This window comes from Stomoxys calcitrans, chromosome 5, assembly GCF_963082655.1.
Source record: "Stomoxys calcitrans chromosome 5, idStoCalc2.1, whole genome shotgun sequence".
Taxonomy (NCBI): domain Eukaryota; kingdom Metazoa; phylum Arthropoda; class Insecta; order Diptera; family Muscidae; genus Stomoxys; species Stomoxys calcitrans.
Window position 1 is genome coordinate 91,165,955 of NC_081556.1, and position 24,038 is coordinate 91,189,992.

The following is a 24,038-nucleotide window of genomic DNA, read 5'->3' on the forward strand; positions in this document are numbered from 1 at the left end:
ACTCACCATTCCTTTTAGGCTTGAAGCCAATAGCAGACCAAAACTAGAAGCCACCAATGATACAACGGCTGTTACCAAAGCGAACAGTAGCAACCTCCACAACTGCATAGGCTGTCCAGTTACAAAATACACTATGACTGCCGAGACAATGGACAAAGGGATGAGGACAAGCAACTCGGATGTCATCATGGCCATGAAATAGGAACTTAAGCGATACCATTGATTAAAGTACTCCCTTCTTAAGTGCCGTATATCTCTTGGTACTGGGACGAAATTTTTGAGAAAAATCTATTTAATTATTAAAGTGGTTGCCAATGAAATGATTTTCTTTAGACTTACCAGTGGCCAGCATAGGACCCATGGCCAGTACCGCAATTGCCACATTTAAACCAGCACCTAAGTAGTAGTTGAAAATGGCATATTTGGCATTTCGAGTTACTTCGAAAAATAGGAAACCAACCGCAAGACCACATAAGATATGGGCGATTATTCGCAGCTTAATATCTATCTGAAATAAAAAGTTAAAATAGAAGATTGTAATGCAGGTAGCATGTTCAATAATAAACAGGGTTGATGGCACAAAGTGTTACTAAGTCCACACTGGTATATCTGGCAAACTGGATATGACATAACATGATATGTGTTTTATTGACAGCTCATTGTATTGTTAACAAGCCACCAAAAGCATTTGCTTTTGACTTTTTGAAAAGAAAATGATTCATGTGCAATTCAATCGTAATTGTGTTATATTTGGTTGAAAAAACATCCGGCTTTTGCTGGCAAACTCAAACACCTCAAAGTGAACAAAGTGTTCGTGCATCATACCATAAATCGTTATATTTATACCGGTAGCGTTATCAAACGCCTGAAATACTTCGCCGAGAGAAGGTTCGAATTCAATGAAATCCACGCCGTATTGGCATCAAACAGATCTCTAGCTGTTTGATGCCGTACTACAAGCGTGCTAAGTTCGACCAGACGGAATCTTGGAAACCCACCACCACGAATTCTGCTGAAATTGCATACAAAAAAATTTTAGTTGAGGGGCATCATTTTTTGGTTTTTTTGGACCGTACTTGGCACAGTTTTTGGAAGTCATAACAGAACGAATGTTCAAAATTTTAACTAAATCGGACGAAAATTCCAGCTTTTGGACAGATGTCAAATCGGGAGATCAATTTATACGGACTCTATATCAGGTTATAGACCGTACTTAGCACAATTGTTGGAAGTAGTAACAAAGCAGTGCATGCTAAATTTCAGCCAAATCGGATAAACATTGCGGCTTATAAGGGCTTAAGAAGTCAAATCGGGAGATCGGTTTATATAGCAGCTATGTCAGGTTATAGACAGATTTAGAGCGTTTAAAGTTGTTGGAAGTCGTAACAGAACATTACAAGTAAAATTTCAACCATATCGGACAAAAATTGTGGCTTCCAGGGGCTCAAGAAGTCAAATCGAGAGATCGGTTTATGTGGGAGCTGTATCAGGTTATAGACCGATTTGAAACGTATTTCACGCAGTTGTTGAAAGTCGTAACGGAATTTTACATGCAAAATTTCAGCCAAATAGGACGAAAATTGTGGGGCTCAAGAAGTCAAATGGGGAGATCGGTTTATATGGGAGCTATATCTAAAACTGAACCGATGTGGCCCATTTGCAATGCCCAACGACCTACATCAATATTTAGTATCTGTGTACAATTTCAAGCGGCTAGCTTGAACGTTCAACCACTATGTGTGATTTTGACAGTCGGACGGACACGACTAGATCGAGTCAGAATGTCGAGAGGATCCAGAATATATATACTTTATTGGGCCTTAGACCAATATTTCGGGTTGTTACAAACGGAATGACTAGATTAGTATACCCCCATCCTATGGTGGCGGGTATAACAATGAAAAGCGCGTTAAGTTCGACCGGGCCCTCAAGCGCCTAGCTTTGCTCCTTCGAAAGCGTGTTTTCGACAGACGGACAGACGATCCTACAAAGCAAAATCGACTAAGAATATCAAGACGACCAGGAATATGAATACTTTAAAGGGTCTCAGATCAATATTTCGATGAGTTACGAAAGACGATGAGACGGAAAGACGAAATTAGCATACACCCACCCTACAATGGAGAGTACAAAAGCGAGTTCAAGATAGAGCAAACTATCATGTACCAAAGTAAAAACAAACAAGTAAAAGTGTGCTCAGTTCGGCCGGGCCGAATCTTATATACCCTTCACCATAGGTCGTAATTGTCAAGTTCCTTGTCCGTTATCTCTTTATAAGCAAACATCGGATAATGAATAAAAAATGCTTTGCTATTGGAACTATATACGGTTATGGGCCTATTCGGACCATCTTTGGTTTGGATGTTAAAGACCATAGTAGATTCATTTCAATCAAATCGGATAAGAATTGCGCCGTCTAAGAAATCAAGAAAAGTAATCGAAAGATCGGTTTATATGGGAGAAAATGCAAATTTGCTTTTCATATACCAATGTGTGTTGCCCGAGTCAAGTTTAAGCTAAATGATAAGGGTCCTCCTTTTTATAGCCGAGCCTTTGGAAAGAAGTTTTTACATGGCAAAGTATCTCAAAAATGTCACCAGCATTAGGAGCGGATAACACCCGTTGAAAACTATTCTGATATTCACTTCAGGATTTGAACAGAGGCGTTCAGCTTCATAGGCGGACATGCAAACCTCTGCGCTGCGGTGGGAGCTATATCAGATTATAGACCGAATCAGGCCATACTAAACACGTATGTTTGAAGTTATAGGAGAAGGTTAGGTTAGGGTAGGTTAGGTTTAAACGTCAGTCTGCCATCAGACTCACTTAGACATTAGCTTTCGTTGTGATACCACAGGAACAGGAGAATGAAGATGCCTACTAGTTCCTACCGTTAAAAAAAGGCAGATAGCTTTAAGAAGTTCAACAACTTGCGAATATTCACATCCGCTTAATCAGACAAGTACTCAAAAAAATGAGAACCCAAAGTGGAAATCCTTCTGACTGTCAGTGCGGGACACACACACAGCAGATGTTCTATTCTTCTTCCTCGACGTCCTCACAGCTTCCGCAAAAGTCGTTTCTTGCAACCTTCAGTCTGTCAGCACGATTTCCGATTACGCAGTCACCTGCCATGACGGATACAACGACTAAAACGCCTGTTCTAGCCAGCGACAGCAAAGGGGTAGATCTCTTTAAGTCTTGATTTGGCAACATAATTTTGGAATGTTCACAAACCCCCATTAGTAACTATATATCATTCGATGTCTTTCAGGCCTGATACGGAAAACCTAGCTTACATGTCGCTAGACATTTGCGAGGTACTATGCCATGTAAAACTTCTCTCCAAAGACGTGTCGCACTGCAGCACGCCGTTCGGACTCGGCTATAAAAAGGAGGCCCCTTATCATTGAGCATAAAACTTCTAGATTTTCAGAGTACGCTCCAAAGCCCACCTGGTAGTCAAGTTAAGAACCATCCGTATAGAAGTCTCTGTAACTTCTATTACCAGGGATATTGTAGTTCCAATCGGTTCTATCAGGAATATTAGTACTGATCCTCTTGTCAGAAAGCGGCTCAGGCAGTGTGTAATCCACACTGCCTGGAACATCGAGCATTGTATCAAGCACAACACAGTGTCCTTAGGCCGCCACAGGACCAAAGAGAAAACCCCCTTAGCCTCTATCCACAATGTTCAGAAGCAATTGGTGTAACATTATATTCAGTCCATCAGATGGTTACGTTCTCAGTACGGATATAATGCTCAAAAAATCTATCCTTTGGATCTGGCAGAGTATTGGACAGTAGTTGGATTTTTGAAGCGCCGTCCACCAGATTACAACACCATATAGAGCGACAGTACACCTCCCTGAAATGTTCCTCTGGTGACCCATCTTTTTAGGTATAAATGTCCCTGATCTGCCGTAATACATATATATTTCTATCAAACTCTCAAGAGTCTTCAGCATAACTGATGCCGGACTAATAGGACGAAACTTTTTCGCCTTCGTGTGGTACGTTTTTCCTGCTTTTGGAATGAAAATGACCTTTGTGTCCCACCATCCCACAGGTCTATATGACATGCTGATACAAGTAAAGTATATCTCCCTAAGCCAAGGAACCAGTCTATTGGGCACAACTTGTATTTCAACCTGTGATATATCATCAGGGCCTGGCGACTTCAAGGAATCAAAACTTCTTATCCCCCAAAGGAAAGAATGCATACCAATGACAGCCTATTTAGACGCCACGTTGCCCTCTGGAGAAGTTCCAGGAAAATGTGTATCAACGAGTAATTCTAGTGTTTCCTTATTAGACATTGGGCCAAACCAGTCCCGGTTTTGATGTAGCTGCCATATAAATCTTCTTGAGATCTTGAGTCTTAACTTCTTGAGCCTCTATAGGGCATAATTTCTTAAATTTTGCACGTAGTGCTTTGGTATCAATTCCAAAAACTGTGTTAAGTATGATTCACATCGGTTAATAATCTGGTATAGCTGTCGTATAAACCGATCTTGGATCTTGACTTCTTGAGCCCATAGAGCTCGCAATTGTAATCCGATTTCGCAGAAATTTTGTACAACGGCTTCTCTCATGACCTTCAACATATGTGTCGAATATGGTCTGAATCGATCAATAGCTTGATACAGCTCCCATATAAGCTGATCTCCCGATTGTGCTTCTTGAGCCCCTACAAGGTGCAAATCTTATCCGAATGGACTGATATATTACACAACGACTTCTACAATGTTCAGCACTCATTTATGGTTCGAATCGGACTATAACTTGAGCCAGCTCCAATAGCATAACCGTTCTCATTCAATATTCTTTGTTTGCCTAAAAAAAGATACCGCGCATAGACCTCGACAAATGCAATCCATAGTGGAGGGCATACTATAAGATTCGGCCCGGCCGAACTTATTTTTTTGACCTACAGTCCTACTCAGATAAAAATCATATCGAGCAAATTTAAATGGATTCTAAAATTTAGATTACTTCCATTACATTACGAAATATGTGAACGTTTGAATTGGTTAAACTTCGTGTCAGCTATCTTGTAGATTTGTTAAAATGTGAACCAATATGAAACATATTCCTGTTGCGTTTGTTATAGACTTCGTGTCAACTAACTTTCCCAACCATTTACCTTTTCACGACACATTTGCTGCATGAATCGCCCATATAACCACTTATACTCCAACCACCATTTAACGGATCTTGGCGATATAAATTGTGTACTCTCTAGTTTCTCACATTCACCCATTGGGTTTTCGCAAGATTCTTGTTCCCTACTAAGGGAAGGTAACAACCATTGCAAACATTTGCCATTTTCAATTTTTTGCACCATTTCTTGTTGTAATTCGCCATAAGCTCCAGCGGTTACATCCATAACTGAAAGAAAAAATAAATACGTGTATATAAGTGGTTACTGATAGCCCCAAGGAATTTTCTAGGATTTTTTGATTTACTTGTACCTACCAAAATCCATGGGGTTATGTGTTAAAGGACATTGCAAATTGAATTTCTCCATATATGTAACTATCTTATCCACAGCTCCTTGGTAAACACATTCACCCCGAGACATTACATAGACCATATTGAACATTTCGCATAATCTCGCCGATGGGCAATGCAACGAACAAATAATGGTGCGCCCAGATTCGGCCAAGTTCTTCAAGAGTCGCACACACTGTGAAGCAGAGAATTCATCCAAACCACTGAAATAAATAAAAGTATTTATTTTATGGCTTGCCAAGCTTGTTAAAGTTTAAACAAGTAAAAAAAAAATTTCGGCTTCTAGGGGTTCAAGAAGTCAAATCGGGGGACAGGTTTATATAAAGGAGCTATATAAAGTTTTGCACTCTTTTGAACGATCATTTCTGCTATATATGGGAGCTACATCAGGTTACGGATCGATTCAGGCCATACTTGGATATTGGGTAACCTCTTCGCTATGACCAGTTCTAGATCTTTAGAGTACACCGCAAAGCCCACCTGGTCGTTTAGTTTGGAACCATTCGTATGTAACTTCTGTTACCAGAGATATCGTAGTTCCTATCGGTTCTATCAGGAATGGTGGTACAGTAATTTTTATCAAAATTAGGCTCAGGTAGGGTGTAATCCACACTGCCTGGAACAACGGATATTGTATCAAGGATAACATAGTGGCCGTAGCCGCCACATGACGAATGAGAAAGCTCCCTTAACCTCACGACAGTGGTCGCTGCAATTTGGGTAACCACAATGTGCAGAGGCATAAGATGTAGCACTAAATTCAGTTCATCAGATGGTGTCGTCCTCAGTGCGGCTGTGATGCACAAACAAGCCATCCTTTGGATCCAGTTAAGTATTGAGCAGTAGGTGGATTTTTAAAGCGCCGTCCACCAGACCACAACACCATATAGCATAATTGGTCTGACAACTGCAGTATATGCCCAATATATGACACGCTGTCTAAATCCCCTACTTTTGCCAATGGCTCTCTTGCAGGTGTAAAGGGCAAGAGTGGCCTTTCTTGCCCTTTCCAAAATGTTAGATTTGAAGTTCAATTTCCTGTCCAGCAAAACACCCAGGTATTTTGCGCTTTCTATAAATGAAACATTCTCTCCACCCAAGGAGACAGGTTCCACTGTAGGCATTTTGTATCACCTGGTGAAAAGAACTACTTCTGTCTTGCACGGATTTATACCCAGACCACTTTCCACTAAATCCCTGGAGAACGTATTTCTGAAGGCAAAAACCGCCCTCGACTGTCGCAGATCTCTCAACGAGATGGCTGAACAGTTCAAAATTCACCTGTTCTGGGTGCCGGGCCACAGAGATATCCCAGGGAACTCTAAAGCAGACGAGCTTGCGAGACCAGGAACTACCTTACACACTCGAGGGCCACTGGAATCTGTGATTATAGGTTTTTAGGACCAGGCGCGAAAGGGCAACGAATGATAGATGGTCACAAAGAGTGGGCTGTGAGCATTCCAAAACTATGTGGCCTCATCTAAACTTGAAGAGGTCTACTGCAGCTAGAACAGACGTCTCAGTTATTATGTCAGTCATGACAGGTCACTGTCTAATCGGAAAACATGCTGACAGACTGAAGGTTGCCAGCAACGACTTTTGCAGAAGCTGTAGGGACATCGAGGAAGAAGAGACTATAGAACACCTTCTGTGTGTGTGTCCCGCACTAGCAGTTAGAAGGAGTTCCATTTTAGGTTCTCGTTTCTTTGAGAACCTGTCTGATTTAGCGGATGAAACATTCGCAAGTTATTTGGTTTTTTAAAGCGATCTGGATGGTTCAATGGAAGGAGCTAGAAAGCATTTTCTTTCTTCTGTTCCTGTTATCACAATGGACGAAAACGTCTAAGTGAATCTGATGGCAGACTGGCACTTAAACCTAACATAACTTAACCTAATTTGGAGGAGGTCAATTCAACGCCCCCCGCTAAAACCAGGCATGGTATAGATCATATTGACTTCATATTTTGTCAGTCTCGTCTGATGCCATAATAGTTGCCTGTACAATATTTAGAGTCGTAGCATTGGGCCCATAATGAGCCGGTGCGGGACACACACACAGCAGATGTTCTATAGTCCCTTCCTTCACGACATCCTTACAGCTTCTGCAAAAATCGTTACTTGTAATCGTCTGTCCGTCAGCATGTTTTCCGATCAGACCTATCAGTGACCTGTCATGACGTACACAACGACTGCGACATCTTTTCTACCCAGCGACAGCAAAGTGGTAAACCTCTTCAAGTCTAGATTAGGACACATAATTTTGGAATGTTTACAACCCCTCCTTTGTGACCATCTATCATCATTCGTTGCCCTTCGAGCCTGATCCTGAAGACTTAGATTACATGTCCCTAGAGGCATACCCACAGATTCCAGTTTCCCTGGAAAGTGTAAGGTAGATCCTAGTCTCACAAGCTCGTCCGCTTTACAATTCCCTGGGATATCTCTGTGGCCCGGCATCTGGAACAGGTGAATTTTGAACTGTTAAGCCATCTCGTTGAGAGATCTGCGACAGAAGAGGGCGGTTTTTCCCCAGGGATTTAATGGCTCCGTACCGGTCTGGGAAGATATTTATGCCAATCGTCGTTATGACATTATATCAAACCCATTCCACCACTTCTTTAATTGCAAGGATCTCCGCTTTATATACACTACACTGGTTCGGCAATCTATCGGACACAGCTTGTAATTCAGCCGGTGATACATCATCTGGGCCTGGCGACTTAAAGGAGTCGGATTATCGACCCAGACACAATTTTTTAACGACGAATGCATATCAGTGACAACCTCCTCTGGCGCAGCTCTGTCCGCTGAGAGTTTACCGGGAAATGTGTATCAACGAGTAGTTCTAGTTTGTCCTCACTAGACATTGTCTATACATTCTCTGACAACTGAATAAATCCCACCATTATAGGTTATAGGGATGTGATCTTCCTGAGCCTAGAGGTCTTAGATGTATCCTCCACCCAGGACTTGTTCAGAACCTTTCTCAGCTCAGCCTTATAGACGTCCCAATAGTGTGGTGGCATTCGCCCTGTTTCAGACCTTCCTTAGACCTACAAGCTCTGATGTCCACCATGTCGGTCGCTGTTCACCCCTTGGCTTGGCACTATGGCATGCTGAAACAAGCGAGTCATTCAGGACCTTCATGATCCGCTTGACCATTACGTCTATGTCCTCCGCAGATTCCACTTCCTTTTCTGATCCTGAAAGGATAGACATGCAGGATTTGTGCCGAAATTTATCCCAATCCGCCTTACCGAGCCGAGGGACCACTTTTGGGCCCGTGAGTTGTGTTAGGCCCTTCGACATCCTTCTTCAATTTGGTCCAGATTTGGATATAACTGCCATATAGACCGATCACTCGATTTAAGGTCTTAGACCCATAAATGACGCATTTATTGTCCGATGTCGACGAAATTTGGGACAGTGAGTTGTGATAGGACCTTCAACAATCTTCTTCAATTTGGCTCAGATCCGTCCAGATTTGAATATAGCTGCCATATAGACCGATCACTCGATTTAAGGTTTGGGCCCATAAAAGGCGCATTTATTGTCCGATGTCGCCGAAATTCGGGACAGTGAACTACGTTAAGCCCCTTGACATACTTCTGCAATAAGGCACAGATCGGTCTAGATTTAGATATAGCTGCCATATAAACCGATCTCTCGATTTAAGGTTTTGGGTCCATAAAAGACGCATTTATTGTCCGATGTCGGCGAAATTTGAGACAGTGAGTTGTGTTTGGCTCTACGACATCTTTCTCCAATTTGGCTCAAATCGGTTCAGATTTGGATATAGCTGGCATATAGTCCGATCTCCCGGTTTAAGGTTTTGGGGCCATAAAAGGCGCATTTATTTTCAGATGTAGCCGAAATTTGAGACAGTGAGTTGTGTTTGGCTCTACGACATTCTTCTTCAATTTGGCTCAAATCGGTTCAGATTTGGATATAGCTGCCATATAGACAGATCTCCCGGTTTAAGGTTTTGGGGCCATAAAAGGCGCAATTATTGTCCGATTTCGCCAAAATTTGGCACAGTGAGTTGTGTTAGGCTCTTCGACATTTTTCTGCAACTTGGCCCAAATCGGTTCAGATTTGGATATAGCTGCCATATAGACCGTTATTTTGATTTAAAGCCTTGGCGCCATAAAAGGCGCATTTATAAACCGAGTTCACTGAAATTTTACACAGTGACTTATGTTAGGCTTTTCGACATCCGTGTCATATATGTTTCAGATCGGATTATTTTTAGATATAGCTACTGAAAAGACCAATTATTTGTTATATACATTTGAACAATGACTTGTACTTATTAGTATTTGGTCCAAATCGGAACATATTTCGATATAGCTGCTATGCGCCATGAAGTATTAATTTTTCACTGGATTTTTAAGAAAGGTGGTTTACATATAAACTCGAGGTGGTGGGTATACAAAATTCGGCCCGGCCGAACTTAACGCCTTTTTACTTGTTCTCTTTATTACAAATCGCTAAATTGCTACTTCTAATGTATTCAATAAACAGCCCATCCCTTTCATAGTTATCCGATCTTCCCAATATCTTGTGATGTGCATTAGCATCACTCTCTACAATGAAGCTCTTTTTTCCTGCAAAAGCGCCTTCAACCAGCAACTTAAGGCTTAAAAGCGGCATCTCTGAATAATGAGCCATATATTGGGAAGCCAGCCAGTAATGAGACTTTTTTATTTCAAGGCTGGCTACTACTGAATCTTCAGTGCGTATCGATGGAGGAAGAAAAACATTTAGACTACCATTTGAAAGATTACAGGCTCTGTCCACAAACATTGCTTTACAAACCCATTGTTCCTGGATAAGAAGCACGTTAAATACTCCCGCCGTCAGAAGGACCTTTATGCCGCCGAAACTAATACCGACTGCCACTCGGTGGTTAAAAGATTGCGATTACAGTCCCTTAGTCTCCCAAGGATGCATTTAGGAACTGTGGTAATCCTTGGTATCCTTGCGTGTGCCTTTTTAATTTCTTGCTATGACATGCAACATTCGGTGTGTCTTCCTATTTATATTTTGTTACCACTTACGTTAAAGGTTCATCCAGCAACAAGACCAAGGGATGGCCCAACATCTCCAATGCAATACTGACTCGTTTTCGTTCACCACCTGAGAGTTTATCTATTCTAGTGTTAGATTGCTGTCGCAGATTGAAACTGTCTAAAATTTCAAGAATCAGTTGTTTTCGAGGCTCTCTACCACAGCTGGTCTCCAGTTTAAAATTCGAAGCAAACATCATGGTTTCCAAAACCGTAAAGCATGGAATTATATAGTCATCCTGGAGTATATATCGACACAGCTGACTAAATGCGTTCATGTTCCGATCTGTTCCATTGATCATTACGCTCCCCTCGGTGGTGGTAATGCTGAAAAAATTAATTAAGAATCAAAATGAAACTTTTACTTCCACTTTATTCTATTACATTTATAAGAAATTATGAGCTTTAATTGCAATCAAAATACCTTTTTTCGTTATGTTGTACAAACTGTATACCATGTGCATTGTTAGAAATTTTGCCAAAAATTTACACACAAAAATAACTGTCCCACCATGAACCACTTGCCGGCTTGACATACATATGGCTTGAGTCGAGTAGTTACCAGAAATCTGCAGCGGTGTATCGCATTTGCGGTGCACAACAAACATAGTTGTCTTTTTAACTAACGCAACTAACAACTCCAATCAATGATTGATTTAGAGATCCCCATTTTTTAGTAAATTTGCTATGGAGGCTACAAATATTATAAGATGCAAAAAATGTTCAAAGTGTGAAATAAAAACAAGTAAAAAGGCGTTAAGTTCGGACGGGCCGAACTTTGAATACCCACATACTCAAGCCACCTTTTGTCAAAATCCGGTGAAAAATGCATACCTTATGCCCCATAGGAGCTATATCGAAATATGTTCCAATTTGGGCTAAATTCGACATGGATATTGGGTGGTCTAATAAGTACAAGTTATTGTTCAATTTTGCAGAAAAAAATATTGGCCCTTTTGGTAGCCATATCCAAATATTGACCGACCTGAACCATATACGACACGAGTGTCGAAAAGCCTAATATAAGTCACTGTGTAAAATTTGAGCAAAATGGGATTATACATGTGCCCTATATGGGGCCAAGATTTTAAACCGAGAGATCGACCTATATGGCAGCTATATCCAAATCTGAATCGATCTGGGCCAAATTGAAGAAGGTTGTTGAAGTCCTGTCAACTCACTGTCCCAAAATTTCGGCGGAATCGGACAATAAGTGCGCCATTTATGGCCCAAAACCTTAAATCGAGAGATCGATCTATGTGGCAGCTATATCCAAATCTGGACTGATCTGCGCCATGTTGCAGAAAGATGTCGAGGATCTAGCCATGTCTAAGACGATCTAGCCATGTCTGTCCGTCCGTCCGTCTGTCTGCCAAAAGCACGCTAACTTTCCAAGGAGTAAAGCTAGCCACTTGAAATTTTGCACAAATACTTTTTATTAGTGTAGGTCGGCTGAGGTAGTAAATCGGCCAAATCAGTCTATGTTATGATATATATAGCATATAACCCGATCTTGGGTCTTGACTTCTTGAGCATCTAGAGGGCGCAATTCTCATCCGAAATTTTGCACGTAGTGTTTAGGTGTCACTTCCAATAACTGTGTTAAGTATGATTCAAATCGGTTCATAATCTTATATAGCTGCCATATAAACCGATCTGGGATCTAGACTTCTTGGGCCTCTAGAGGACGCAATTCTCGTCCGATTTGACAGAAATTTTGTACAACGGCTTCTCTCATGACCTTTAACATACATGTCTAATATGGTCTGAATCGATCAATAGCATGATACAGCTCCCATATAAAACGATATCCCGATTTTGCTTTTTGAGCCCCTACAAGGCGCAATTCTTATCCGAATGAACTGAAATATTACTCAATGACTTCTACAATGTTCAGCACTCATTTATGATCCTTTAACTTGATATAGCTCCAATAGCACAACAGTTCTTTCAATTCAATATTCTTTGTTTGCCTAAGAAGAGATACCGCGCATAGAACACAACAAATGCGATCCATGGTGGAGGGTATATAAGATTCGGCCCGGCCGAACTTAGCACGCTCTCACTTGTTTTTCCAGTGAACAGGTTTCCCAAGCTCTCTCGGTCTCCTTTAGGTGCTCTATTGTCATTATCCATGTTTTCATTTTCAACTGCAAGATTCACATGCGATGTGAATCAGCTTCATTATTTCCATGTTGAACGTAGGTATAGACTACTTCTAGGCACAAGTTGAAATAATGTTCTTGAAAAAGCTTCCACTTGATTTGGTGGGGTGCTTATATATTCGATGCAATGCGATAATAATTGGACAATTGGCGGGAGCGATTTCGTTAAGTTACTCTCACTGTGCTGGTTTTCTTTTATGTTGAGTGCTCACTGTTGGACTTGTTTTTGCTTATTTTTGATTTCTTTGGTGTTTTCTATGATTTTTAAATGTCAAAAATGCTATTGCAAATATAGTCATAATTAAACTTTCCACAAAGCTTGTCTAAATACTCTTGAGTACAGGCTGTATAATTTGTTTATCACACTTTGATTTTTAAATGAAATCATTGAAATTTTAAGTAGATTTAGCCATGTCCGTCCGTCCGTATGTCGGTCTGTCGAATGCACGCCAACCTTCAAACGAGTAAAGCTACACGTAAAAAAATAACACGTTTCATATAACGAAATTTTTCCCAAAGTAAAATTTGAAAAACATTGGACTTTGTTTACGATGAAAGTTCATGTTCTTGCGATAAATTCTTGCAAGAGTTTGTAACAAATATTTATCTATTTTACCCTGACAATACTTTTAATTCATGATATACAGTAATACCTCAATTTACGTCGTCTGAGTTTTGGTCAATTCGATTACATCGTCAAAAATCTGTTCTTTGGATACCCACCACCTCGGGTATATACAATATGTAAACCACCTTTCGTAATAATGCGGTGAAAAATGCATAATTTATGCCCCCATAGCTACTATATCGAAATATGGTCCGGTCTAATAAGTACCAGTCATTGTTCAATTTTGTAGAACAAAATATTGGTCTTTTTGTTAGCCATATCCAAATATAGACCGATCTGAACCATATACGACACGGATGTCAAAAAGCCTAACATAAGTCACTGTGTCAAATTTCAGCGAAATCGGATTATAAATGTGCTTTTTATGGGGCCAAGAATTCAGATCGCGAGATCGGTTTATATGGTAGCTATATCTAAATCTGAACCCATCTGAGCCAAATTGAAGAGGGCTGTCGAAGGGCCTAACAGAGCTCCCTGTCCCAATATTCGGCGAAATCGGACATAAATGCGCCTGTTATGAGTCCAAAGACTTAAATCGAAAGATCGGTCTATATGGCAGCTATATGTAAATCTTGATTGATCTAGGCCAAGTTGCAGAAATGTGTCGAGGGGCTTAACGTAACTCACTGTCCTAAATTTCGGCGACATCGGACAATAAATGGGCCTTTTATAGGCCCTAGACCTTAAATCGAGAGATCGGCCTATATGGCAGCTTTATCCAAATCTGGACCGATTTGGACCAATTTGAAGTGGGATGTCAAACCTAACACAACTCACGGCCTTAAATTTCTGCAAAATCTAATAATAAATGTGGCTTTTATGGGCCTAAGACCCTAAATCAGCGAATCGGTCTATATGGGGCCTTTATCAAGATATATCCCATCTTCGAAATTAACCAGCTTATGGACAAAAAACGAAACTGTGCAAAGTTTCAGCTGAATATCTCTACTTTTAAAGACTGTAGCGTGATTTCAACGGACAGACGGACGGACAAGGCTAGATTGTCTCAGATTTTTCGCTGATCAAGAAATGGATTTTTCGATGTGTTGCAAACGGAATGACAAAATGAATATACCCCCATCCTTCGGAAACACAGATGGAAAATCGTAGCCCATATGGCAGTGGCAAGAAAGTTTATATTGCCAAAGAATTAAGCTAGCTTGGCTGACAATTTGCACGAGTCATTTTGTTTAAGACTTTTAGCAACTGTGCTATGTATGGTCCAAATCGGTCCATAACCTGATATAGATCCATTATAAACTGATCGCTGGATTTGACTTCTTGAGCCTCTAGAGGACGTTATTTATTATGAATGCGTGGTATTTTTATACCCTCCACCATAGGATGAGAGTATACTAATTTCGTCATTCTGTTTGTAACTACTCGAAATATTCGTCTAAAACCCCATAAAGTATATATGTATTCTTGATCGTCATGATATTTTAAGTCGATCTTGCCATGTCCGTCCATCTGTCTGTCGAAAGCATGCTAACTTTCGAAGGAGTAAAGCTATCCGCTTGAAATTTTGCACAAATACTTCTTATAAGTGTAGGTCGGCTGTGTTGGTAAATGGGCCATAATGTAGCTGCCATATAAACCGATCTTGGGTCTTGACTTCTTGAGTCTCTAGAGTCTCTAGAGTGCGCAATTCTTATCCGATTGGAATGATATTTTGCACAACGTGTTTTATTACGATATCAAACAACTGTGCCTTGTATGGGTTAGATCGGCCAATGGTTGGTATTGTATATGGGCCATATCGGTCCATGTTTTGATATAGCTGCCATATAAACCGATCTTGAATCTTGACTTCTTGAGCCACTAGAGGGCGCAATTATTATCCGATTTGGCTGTAATTTTGCATAACATGTTTTGTTATAGTTTCTAACAACTGTGCCAATTATAGTTGAAATCGGTCTATAACCTGACGTAGCTGTCATATAAACCCATCTGGGGTCTTGACTTCTTGAGCCTCTAGAGGGCGCAATTCCTACCCAAATTGGCTGAAAATTTGCATGCGGTGTTTCGTTAAACCACTGTGGCAAATATGGTTCAAATCGGTCCATAACCTGACTAGCTGTGATATAAACCGATCTGGGTTCTTGACTTCTTGAGCCTCAAGAGGGCGTAATTATTATCCGATTTGGCTGAAATTTTATACAACGGCTTCTCCCATGACCTTCAATATACGTGTCAAATATGGTCTGAATCGGTCTGCAGCCTGATATAGGACCCCTATAAACCGATCTCCCTATTTTACTTTTTGAGCCCATAAAAGACCCAATTCTTATTCGATTTCGCTGAAATTTACACATAGACTTCTACCGGGGGCTCCAACACTCAATTCAATAAGCATAGCAATTCTTTTCTTTTATCCTTTGTTTGTCTAAAAAGAGATACCAGGAAAGAACTCGACAAATGCGATCAATGGTAGAGGGTATATAATATTCGGCCCGGCCGAAATTAGCACGTTTTTACTTGTTATTACCTTTGTTAGTCCTAACAAGTACTGCCCATATCGGTCCATATTCAAAGAACGTGACCAATGCGATTCATAGTGTAGGGTATATAAGATTCGGCCAGGCTTTTACTTGTTATTTTTTGTTTGACAAAATTGCATATTCAGTGCACCGCAATGAACATAAATAATTTCGAAATACCTACCGGTAGCCCGCCAAAAGGTTTAACAACGTCGTTTTGCCACATCCCGAAGCGCCAACTATGACGGACAATTCACCGGCTCGAAATTCACCACTTACACCATTTAGAATAGTTTTAACTACACAAAACAATAGGAATGGGTTATATAAGCCGGTACATTTTTCTTAAGCAAACACTGGAAATTTGTTATTTTTTTACAATATAGTATTTTGCAATATAGTATCCAATGTTATATAGATTCTTTCTTTTTATTTCATTTCTTATTTTGATTACTTTTTTTTCTTTCTTGTACTCGATATGTTAGATCTGCGAATTTCAAATGTACGCCCAAATCACTTGGTATTCGACTGAATGCCATTGTGTTTCTCTTGCCTATAGATGATGTGTTTCAAGTTCAATGTGGTAAACGGGGAACTATCAAACTTTTGAAATCACAACTACAATGTTGTTTTACTACATTGATAAGGTACATATGTATACTAGGTTGTCTCGAATTTGTTGTTTGATGCGCTTACAATTAAAGCAGCTAAAGGCTTATTTTGTATGCAGGTCAAAATAGATTGGTCGAGTTCAAATAATCAAATCCGAGTATTAAAAGAAATAATTGTGAATGAAGCAAAGCTAAAGTGAGTACAGTCGAATCGTCTTTAATGAAAAACAAGTAAAAGCGTGCTAAGTTCGGCCGGGCCGAATCTTATATACCCTCCACCATGGATCGCATATGTCGAGTTCTTTTCCCGGCATCTCTTCTTAGGCAAAAAAAGGATATAAGAAAAGATTTGCTCTGCTATTAGAGCGATATCAAGATATGGTCCGGTTTGGACCACAATTAAATTATATGTTGGAGACCTGTGTAAAATGTCAGCCAATTCGAATAAGAATTGCGCCCTTTGTGGGCTCAATAAGTTAAATAGAGAGATCGATTTATATGGGAGCTATATCAGGCTATAAACCGATTCAGACCATAATAAACACGTATGTTAATGGTCATGAGAGAATCCGTCGTACAAAATTTCAGGCAAATCGGATAATAATTGCGACCTCTAGAGGCTCAAGAAGTCAAGATCCCAGATCGGTTTATATGGCAGCTATATCAGGTTATGAACCGATTTGAACCATACTTGGCACAGTTGTTGGATATCGTAACAAAACACGTCGTGCAAAATTTCATTCCAATCGGATAAGAATTGCGCACTCTAGAGGCTCAAGAAGTCAAGACCCAAGATCGGTTTATATGGCAGCTGTATCAGGTTATGGACCGATTTGAACCATACTTGGCACAGTTGTTGGATGTCATAACAAAAAGGACTTCGTGCAAAATTTCATTCCAATCAGATAAGAATTGCGCACTCTAGAGGCTCAAGAAGTCAAGACCCAAGATCGGTTTATATGGCAGCAATATCAGGTTATGGACCGATTTGAACCATACTTATCACAGTTGTTGGATGTCATAACAAAACACGTCGTGCAAAATTTCATCCCAATCGGATAAGAATTGCGCACTCTAGAGGCTCAAGAAGTCAAGACCCAAGATCGGTTTATATGGCAGCTATATCAAAACATGGACCGATATGGCCCATTTACAATACCAACCGACCTACACTAATAAGAAGTATTTGTGCCAAATTTCAAGCGGCTAGCTTTACTCCTTCGGAAGTTAGCGTGCTTTCGACAGACAGACGGACGGACGGACGGACGGACGGACGGACAGACGGACGGACATGGCTAGATCGACATAAAATTTCACGACGATCAAGAATATATATACTTTATGGGGTCTCAGACGAATATTTCGAGTAGTTACAAACAGAATGACGAAATTAGTATACCCCCCATCTTATGGTGGAGGGTATAAAAAAAAAAAAAAACAGGAAAATCCGTTCAATTAACCGTTGTTTTCAGTTATGCGAAGTCCGGGTAGTTGAAATAAGTTTCAATTAACTGAAGTTTGGGAAATTAAGAATGTTTTCCACTAACAGGTGCTAAGTTAGTAAATGGTTTTTACACCCTCCACCATAGGATGGGGGTATACTAATTTCGTCATTCTGTTTGTAACACCTCGAAATATGCGCCTGAGACCCCATAAAGTATCTATATTCTTGATCGTCATGTCATTCTAAGTCGATCAAGCCATATCCGTCCGTCTGTCCGCCCGTTCGTCTGTCCGCCCGTCCGTCTGTCTGTCGAAAGCACACTAACTTTCCAAGGAGTAAAGCTAGGCGCTTGAAATTTTGCATCAATACTTTAGGTTGGTTGGGATTACAAATGGGCCAAATCGGTCCATGCTTTAGTATAGCTGCCATATATACCGATCATGGGTCTTGACTTCTTGAGCCTCTAGAAGGCGCAATTCTCGTCCGATTTGACTGAAATTTTGCCCATGGTGTTTTGGTATAATTTCCAACAACTGTGCTAAGTATGATTCAAATCGGTTCATTACCTTATATAGCTGCCATAAAAACCGATCTGGGGTCTTGACTTCTTCAGCTTTTAGAGGGCGCAATTCTTATCCGATTTGGCTGTTATTTTGCACGTGGTGTTTTGGTATCACTTCCAACAACTATGCTAAGTATGATTCAAATCGGTAAATAACCTAATATAGCTGCCATATAAACCGATCTGGGATTTTGACTTCTTAAGCCACTACAGGGTGCAATTCCCGTCCGATTTGACTGAAATTTTGCACGTGGCGTTTTGGTATCTCTTCCAACAACTGAGCCAAGTATTATTCAAATCGGTTCATAACCTAGTATAGTATAAACCGATCTTGGATCTTGATTTCTTGAGCCGCTGGAGGGCGCAATTTAAACCGATTTGGCTGAAATTTAGGGTGGACTGAAATATTACACAACGATTTCTACAATGTTCAGCATTCAAATCATTTATGGCCCGAATTGGACTTGATATAGCTCCAATAGCATAACAGTTATTTTTCATTATCCTTTGTTTGCCTAAAAAGAGATAAAGCCCAAAGAACTCGTCTTACGTGATCCATGGTGGAGGGTATATGAGATTCGGCCCTGGGCGAACTTAGCACGCTTTTACTTGTTTCGGCATAATTGGTATTTCAATTAAGCGATTTTTTAATGAATAGGTGTTTTTCATTTAAGCGGAGTGAAATGTGTGAAAAAATCCTTAAAATCAATTAGTCAAAGTGATTTTTTTTTTTTTTCAATTAACCGATTTTTTCATTTGAACGGTGTTCAATTAAGCGGATTCGACTGTTTAACGATTGGTTTGCTTCTAGATAGGGAGATTCACAACCACTTTTAGATTTACTACTATCATTACCCAGTTTATTGGTGGTGAAGGGTGTAAGAAGTGTATACAGTTTAATTTAATTGAGATTATTTGGACATGATTCATGGTTTAGGCAAATACGTTTGCGACTTACCACTACTAACTAAATTTCCAATGAACATTCCACTAAGGAACAGGGGATGAGTACAGTCCGTTTAAAGTTTAAGCTAAATGTTTATGCCGAGTCCGAAGGGAGTGCAGCATAGGGACACCACTTGGTAGGGAAGTTTTAACATGGCTGGATACCTCACAAATGTAGGAAGCATAAGTAAGGGGATAACCACCGCTGAAAATTTTTCTGATGCTCTCGCCTGCATTTGAACACCGGCGTTCGGTGTCTTAGGCGGACATGGTAACCTCTGCGCCACGGTACAAAAATTGCAGCTTACAGCTTTGGGGATTGCAAACGGGCCATATCGGTTCAGATTTAGATTTAGCTTTCATATCAACCGATCTCCAGATTTGATTTTTTGCCTCCATTTTTGTCCGATTTGGCTAAAATTTTGCACAAGCTGTTCTGTAATGACTTTCAACAACTGTGCCAAGTACGGTCCAAATCGGTCTATAACCTGATATAGCTCCAATTCAAACCGATCTCCCGATTTGACTTCTTGAGCCCCTGGAAGCCTCAAGATTTTTCCGATTTGACTGAAATTTAGCACATGTTCTGTTATGACTTTCAACAACTATGCATAGTACGGTCCAAATCGATCTATAAGCTGATATAGCTGTCATATAAACCGATCTCCCGATTTGAATTCTTGAGCCTCTTGAAGCCTTAATTTTCATCCGATTTGGCTGAAATTTTGCATATAGTGTTTTGTTAAGGCTTTCAACAACTGTGCCAAGTGCTGAGTAAATCGGTCGAAACCTGATATACAATAAATCCCATATAAACCGGTCTCCCGATTTAATTCCTTGAGCCCCTGGAAGCCTCAAGTTTTGTCCGATTTGACTGGAATTTTGCACATAGTGTTCTGTTATGACTTTGAACAACTATGTCAAGTACGGTCCTAATCAGTGTATAACTTGACATAGCTCCCATATAAACCGATCTTCCGATTTGAGTACTTGAGCCCTTGGAAGCCGCAATTTTTGTTCGATTTGTGTGAAATTTTGCACATGGCGTTCTGTTATGACATCCAACAACCGTATTAAGTACGGTCAAAATAGGTCAAGAACCTGATATAGCTCCCGTATAAACCGAGCCGCAATTTTTGTCCAATTTGGCTAAAATTTTGCGTGCAGTGTTCTGCTATAACTTCCAACAACTGTGCCAACTCGGTCAAGAACCTGATATAGCTCCCATATAAACCAATTTCCCGATTTGACTCCCTGAGCCCCTGGAGGCCTCAATTTTCATCCGATTTGTCTGAAATTTTGCGCATAGTTTTCTGTTACGGCTTCCAACAACATTGCCAAGTACGGCCCAAATTGGTCTTCAACCTGATTTACCTCCCATATAAATCGATCTCCCGATTTGACTTCTTGAGCCCCTGGAAGCCGATTTGGCTGAAATTTTGCACATAGAGTTCCGCTATTATTCTCAATAACTGTGCCAAGTGCGGTCCTCAGTCTTTAACCTGATATGGCCCCCATATAAACCGATCTTCCGATTTGACTGCTTGTGTACACATTCTTGTTGCACATAGTGTGTTGTTATGACTTTCAAAAACTGTGCCAACTGCGGTCCATATTAGTCTATAACCTGATATAGCTACCATATTTTAGCAGAATTCATGGTGGTGGGTTTTCAAGATTCGGCCCGGCTGAACTTAGCAAGCTTTTACTTCTTTTTATTGAGAAATTTAAAATTTAATTGTTTTCTTTGAAAAACGAACGCTCTTTAAAGGACATCGTAACAGACCTGTCACATGAATGGTCATGAGACATGATGATGTGTTCGTTTACAATGTCTCTTAAATTGTCATGGATGATTTTCGCTTCAACTTTATATGACAGCCCATATAAAGATATAGTCCGATTTAGCCCATCTTCGAACTTAACTTGCTTATGGACAAAAAATGTATCTGTGTAAAGTTTCAACTCAATATCTCTATTTTTAAAGACTGTAGCGTGTTTCAACAGACAGACGGACGGGTAAGGCTAGATCGTCTTAGATTTTTACGCTGATCAAGAATATATATACTTTATAGGATCGGAAATGGATATTTCTATGTGTTGCAAACGGAATGACAAAATGAATATACCCCAAAATTTTGCATAATTTAGCACATAATATTTGCTTTCTCATACTGCAGCTGAAGCAAAACAAACATCAACTTTTCTGAACACAAGTAGCGAAGAAGAAAAGAACTAACTCAGAGCAATATGGTTGCTTGCTTTTTTATACGTGTGTGTACAACAAGAACAGCACCAAAAACAATGAACAATCGGTGTTTTCATCGATTTATTCTGTGAACAGAAAAATATGCCAAAGCAGCCACGCAATGGAATACAATGACTGGTAATTTGTGACAATAGAGGTGAATTTACCCCAACCATCTGCAGGGTTTTACCATCTGTTTTTACTTATTTCACCTCACTGTGCTGGAAAATCGAAAAATTCTCAAAATCCTTCTGTAACAGTGAACAGGATAAAAATATTGCAAATTTTTATATGGACAATTTAAGTCACTAATGGGAGCAGGAAGGCTACCGTAGCGCAGAGGTTAGCATGTCCGCCTATGACGCTGAACGTCTGGGTTCGAATTATAGCGGGACCATCAGAAAAAATTTTCAGCATTGGCCATGTAAAAACTTCTCTTTTAAGAGAAGTCGCACTTCGGCACGCCGTTCGGACTCGGCTATAAGAATGAGGCCCCTTATCATTGAGCTTAAACTTGAATCGGACTGCCCTCATTGATATGTTAGAAGTTTGCTCCTGTTCCTTAGTGGAATTTTCATGGGCAACATTTGCAATTTGCAATTCTGATATCTTGACTTCTTGAACCTCTAGAGGGCGCAACAAAGGGTACAACGGCTTCTCTCATGACCTTTAACATACGTGTATAATATAGTTTGAATCCATTAATAGCTTGATACAGTTCCCATATAAACCTATCTCCCGATTTTGCTTCTTGAGCGCCTACAAGGCGCAATTCTTATCCGAATGAACTGAAATATTACACAATGACTTTTACAATGTTCAGCATTCATTTATGGTCCGAATCGGACTATAATTTGATATAGCTCCAATAGCATAACAGTTATTATTCAATATTCTATGTTTGTCTAAAAAGAGATACCGCGCATAGAACTCGACAAATGCGATCAATGGTGGAGGGTATATAAGATTCGGCCCGGCCGAACTTAGCACGCTTTTACTTGTTTTATAGGAAGATTTGGCTATTCAATTATTTGGTCAAACATTTAGGGACCTGGTTAGTATATTGATGACAATTTGTTTTGTTGATTATTGTAAAAATTTATATTTTCCGCTAGTTTTAATTTGTCTCAAATTGCTTAAAGAAATTCAACAGGATATTGTCCCGATATCGACGATCGGTTTTAAATGATATTTATTTCCATGAACATTCCATTAAGGAACAGGGGATACTTCTTTCATATCAATGAATGCAGTCCGATTAAAGTTTAAGCTCAGTGAAAAAAGGCCTCCTTTTCTATGCCGGGTCCGAATAGATCGCCGCATAGCGAAACCACTTGGAAGAGAAGATTTAACATTCCAGGATACCTCCCAAATATAGCCAGCATTAGGAAGGGGATAGCATTTTTCTGATGTTCGCGACGGGATTTGAACCTTTCGTTCGTTCGGCGTTATAGACGGACATATTTGGACCAATTTTAATAAAAACAAGTAATAACGTGCTAAGTTAGGCCGGGCCGAATCTTGGGAACCCACCACCATTTATTCCACTCAAATATGGTAGCTATATCTGGTTATATATCGATTTGGACCGCAGTTGGCACAGTTGTTGGAAGTCATAACAGAACACTATTTGCAAAATTTCAGACATATCGGATAAAAATCACGGCTTGCAAAGTCTCAAGAAGTCTAATCGGGAGATCGGTTTATATGGAAGCTATATCGAGTTCTTGATCGATTTGGACAGTACTGGGCACATTTATTAAGAGTCATAACAGAATACTATCTGCATACCATCTGCAGCATTTGTGCTATCACTGTGAAGTGAGCTCGTATTCTTTGGCATGCCGTTACGATACCGAAAGCAGTACTGATCTCTTCCTTATTTCCTTTCAGTATTGGCCTCCTCTACACACGATCCGGATCTCTCCATAGTATTTGTTCTTCCGTACTTCCGTACGGTAGGCAGTCGGACCCCTAGGACCACCCTGTTCTCTAGCTTTGTTCTACCCGAGTTCCAAAGACTTCCAGATGGCAATACCAGGGTTCCGTCAAATCAAGACTGTGGTGCTGCCAGCAGTGACTCTCACTCGACTTCAAGTGTCATCTCAGGTATCCGATACGAAACCTCTTCCATTCCTTCCAGGTTTCCTATCGTCACCGTGATTATTTGACCTGATCCTATTATCGATCCGTTCTCCCATCGCCTCATAGCCGCAGTGGCTATCTCATCTAGAGTAGTCTCCAGTTCCTTGTGGGCGTAGTCCTTATCGCCCAACCTTAAGGAGTATACAATGGCAGCATATCATGCTTTACAGAATGCTAACGATCCAAAACTGTTGTCTTTAGTACCCCAGGGTACTGCCATGAAAAAT

The 24,038-nt window shown here is 40.3% G+C and overlaps 1 protein-coding gene across 1 annotated transcript in view; it reads right to left on the reverse strand.

The window, feature by feature from the left end:
* Positions 1-24,038, reverse strand: part of LOC106093324 (ABC transporter G family member 2) — a 46,989-nt gene that overhangs the window by 500 nt on the left and 22,451 nt on the right. Inside the window, exons 9-15 of the mRNA XM_059369853.1 lie at positions 16,311-16,409; positions 16,041-16,155; positions 10,575-10,910; positions 5,479-5,717; positions 5,147-5,391; positions 340-508; positions 7-263 (exon numbers count right to left, since the gene is read on the reverse strand). Coding sequence (XP_059225836.1) covers positions 7-263; positions 340-508; positions 5,147-5,391; positions 5,479-5,717; positions 10,575-10,910; positions 16,041-16,155; positions 16,311-16,409 — 1,460 coding nt within the window. The remainder of the gene's footprint in view (positions 1-6; positions 264-339; positions 509-5,146; positions 5,392-5,478; positions 5,718-10,574; positions 10,911-16,040; positions 16,156-16,310; positions 16,410-24,038) is intronic.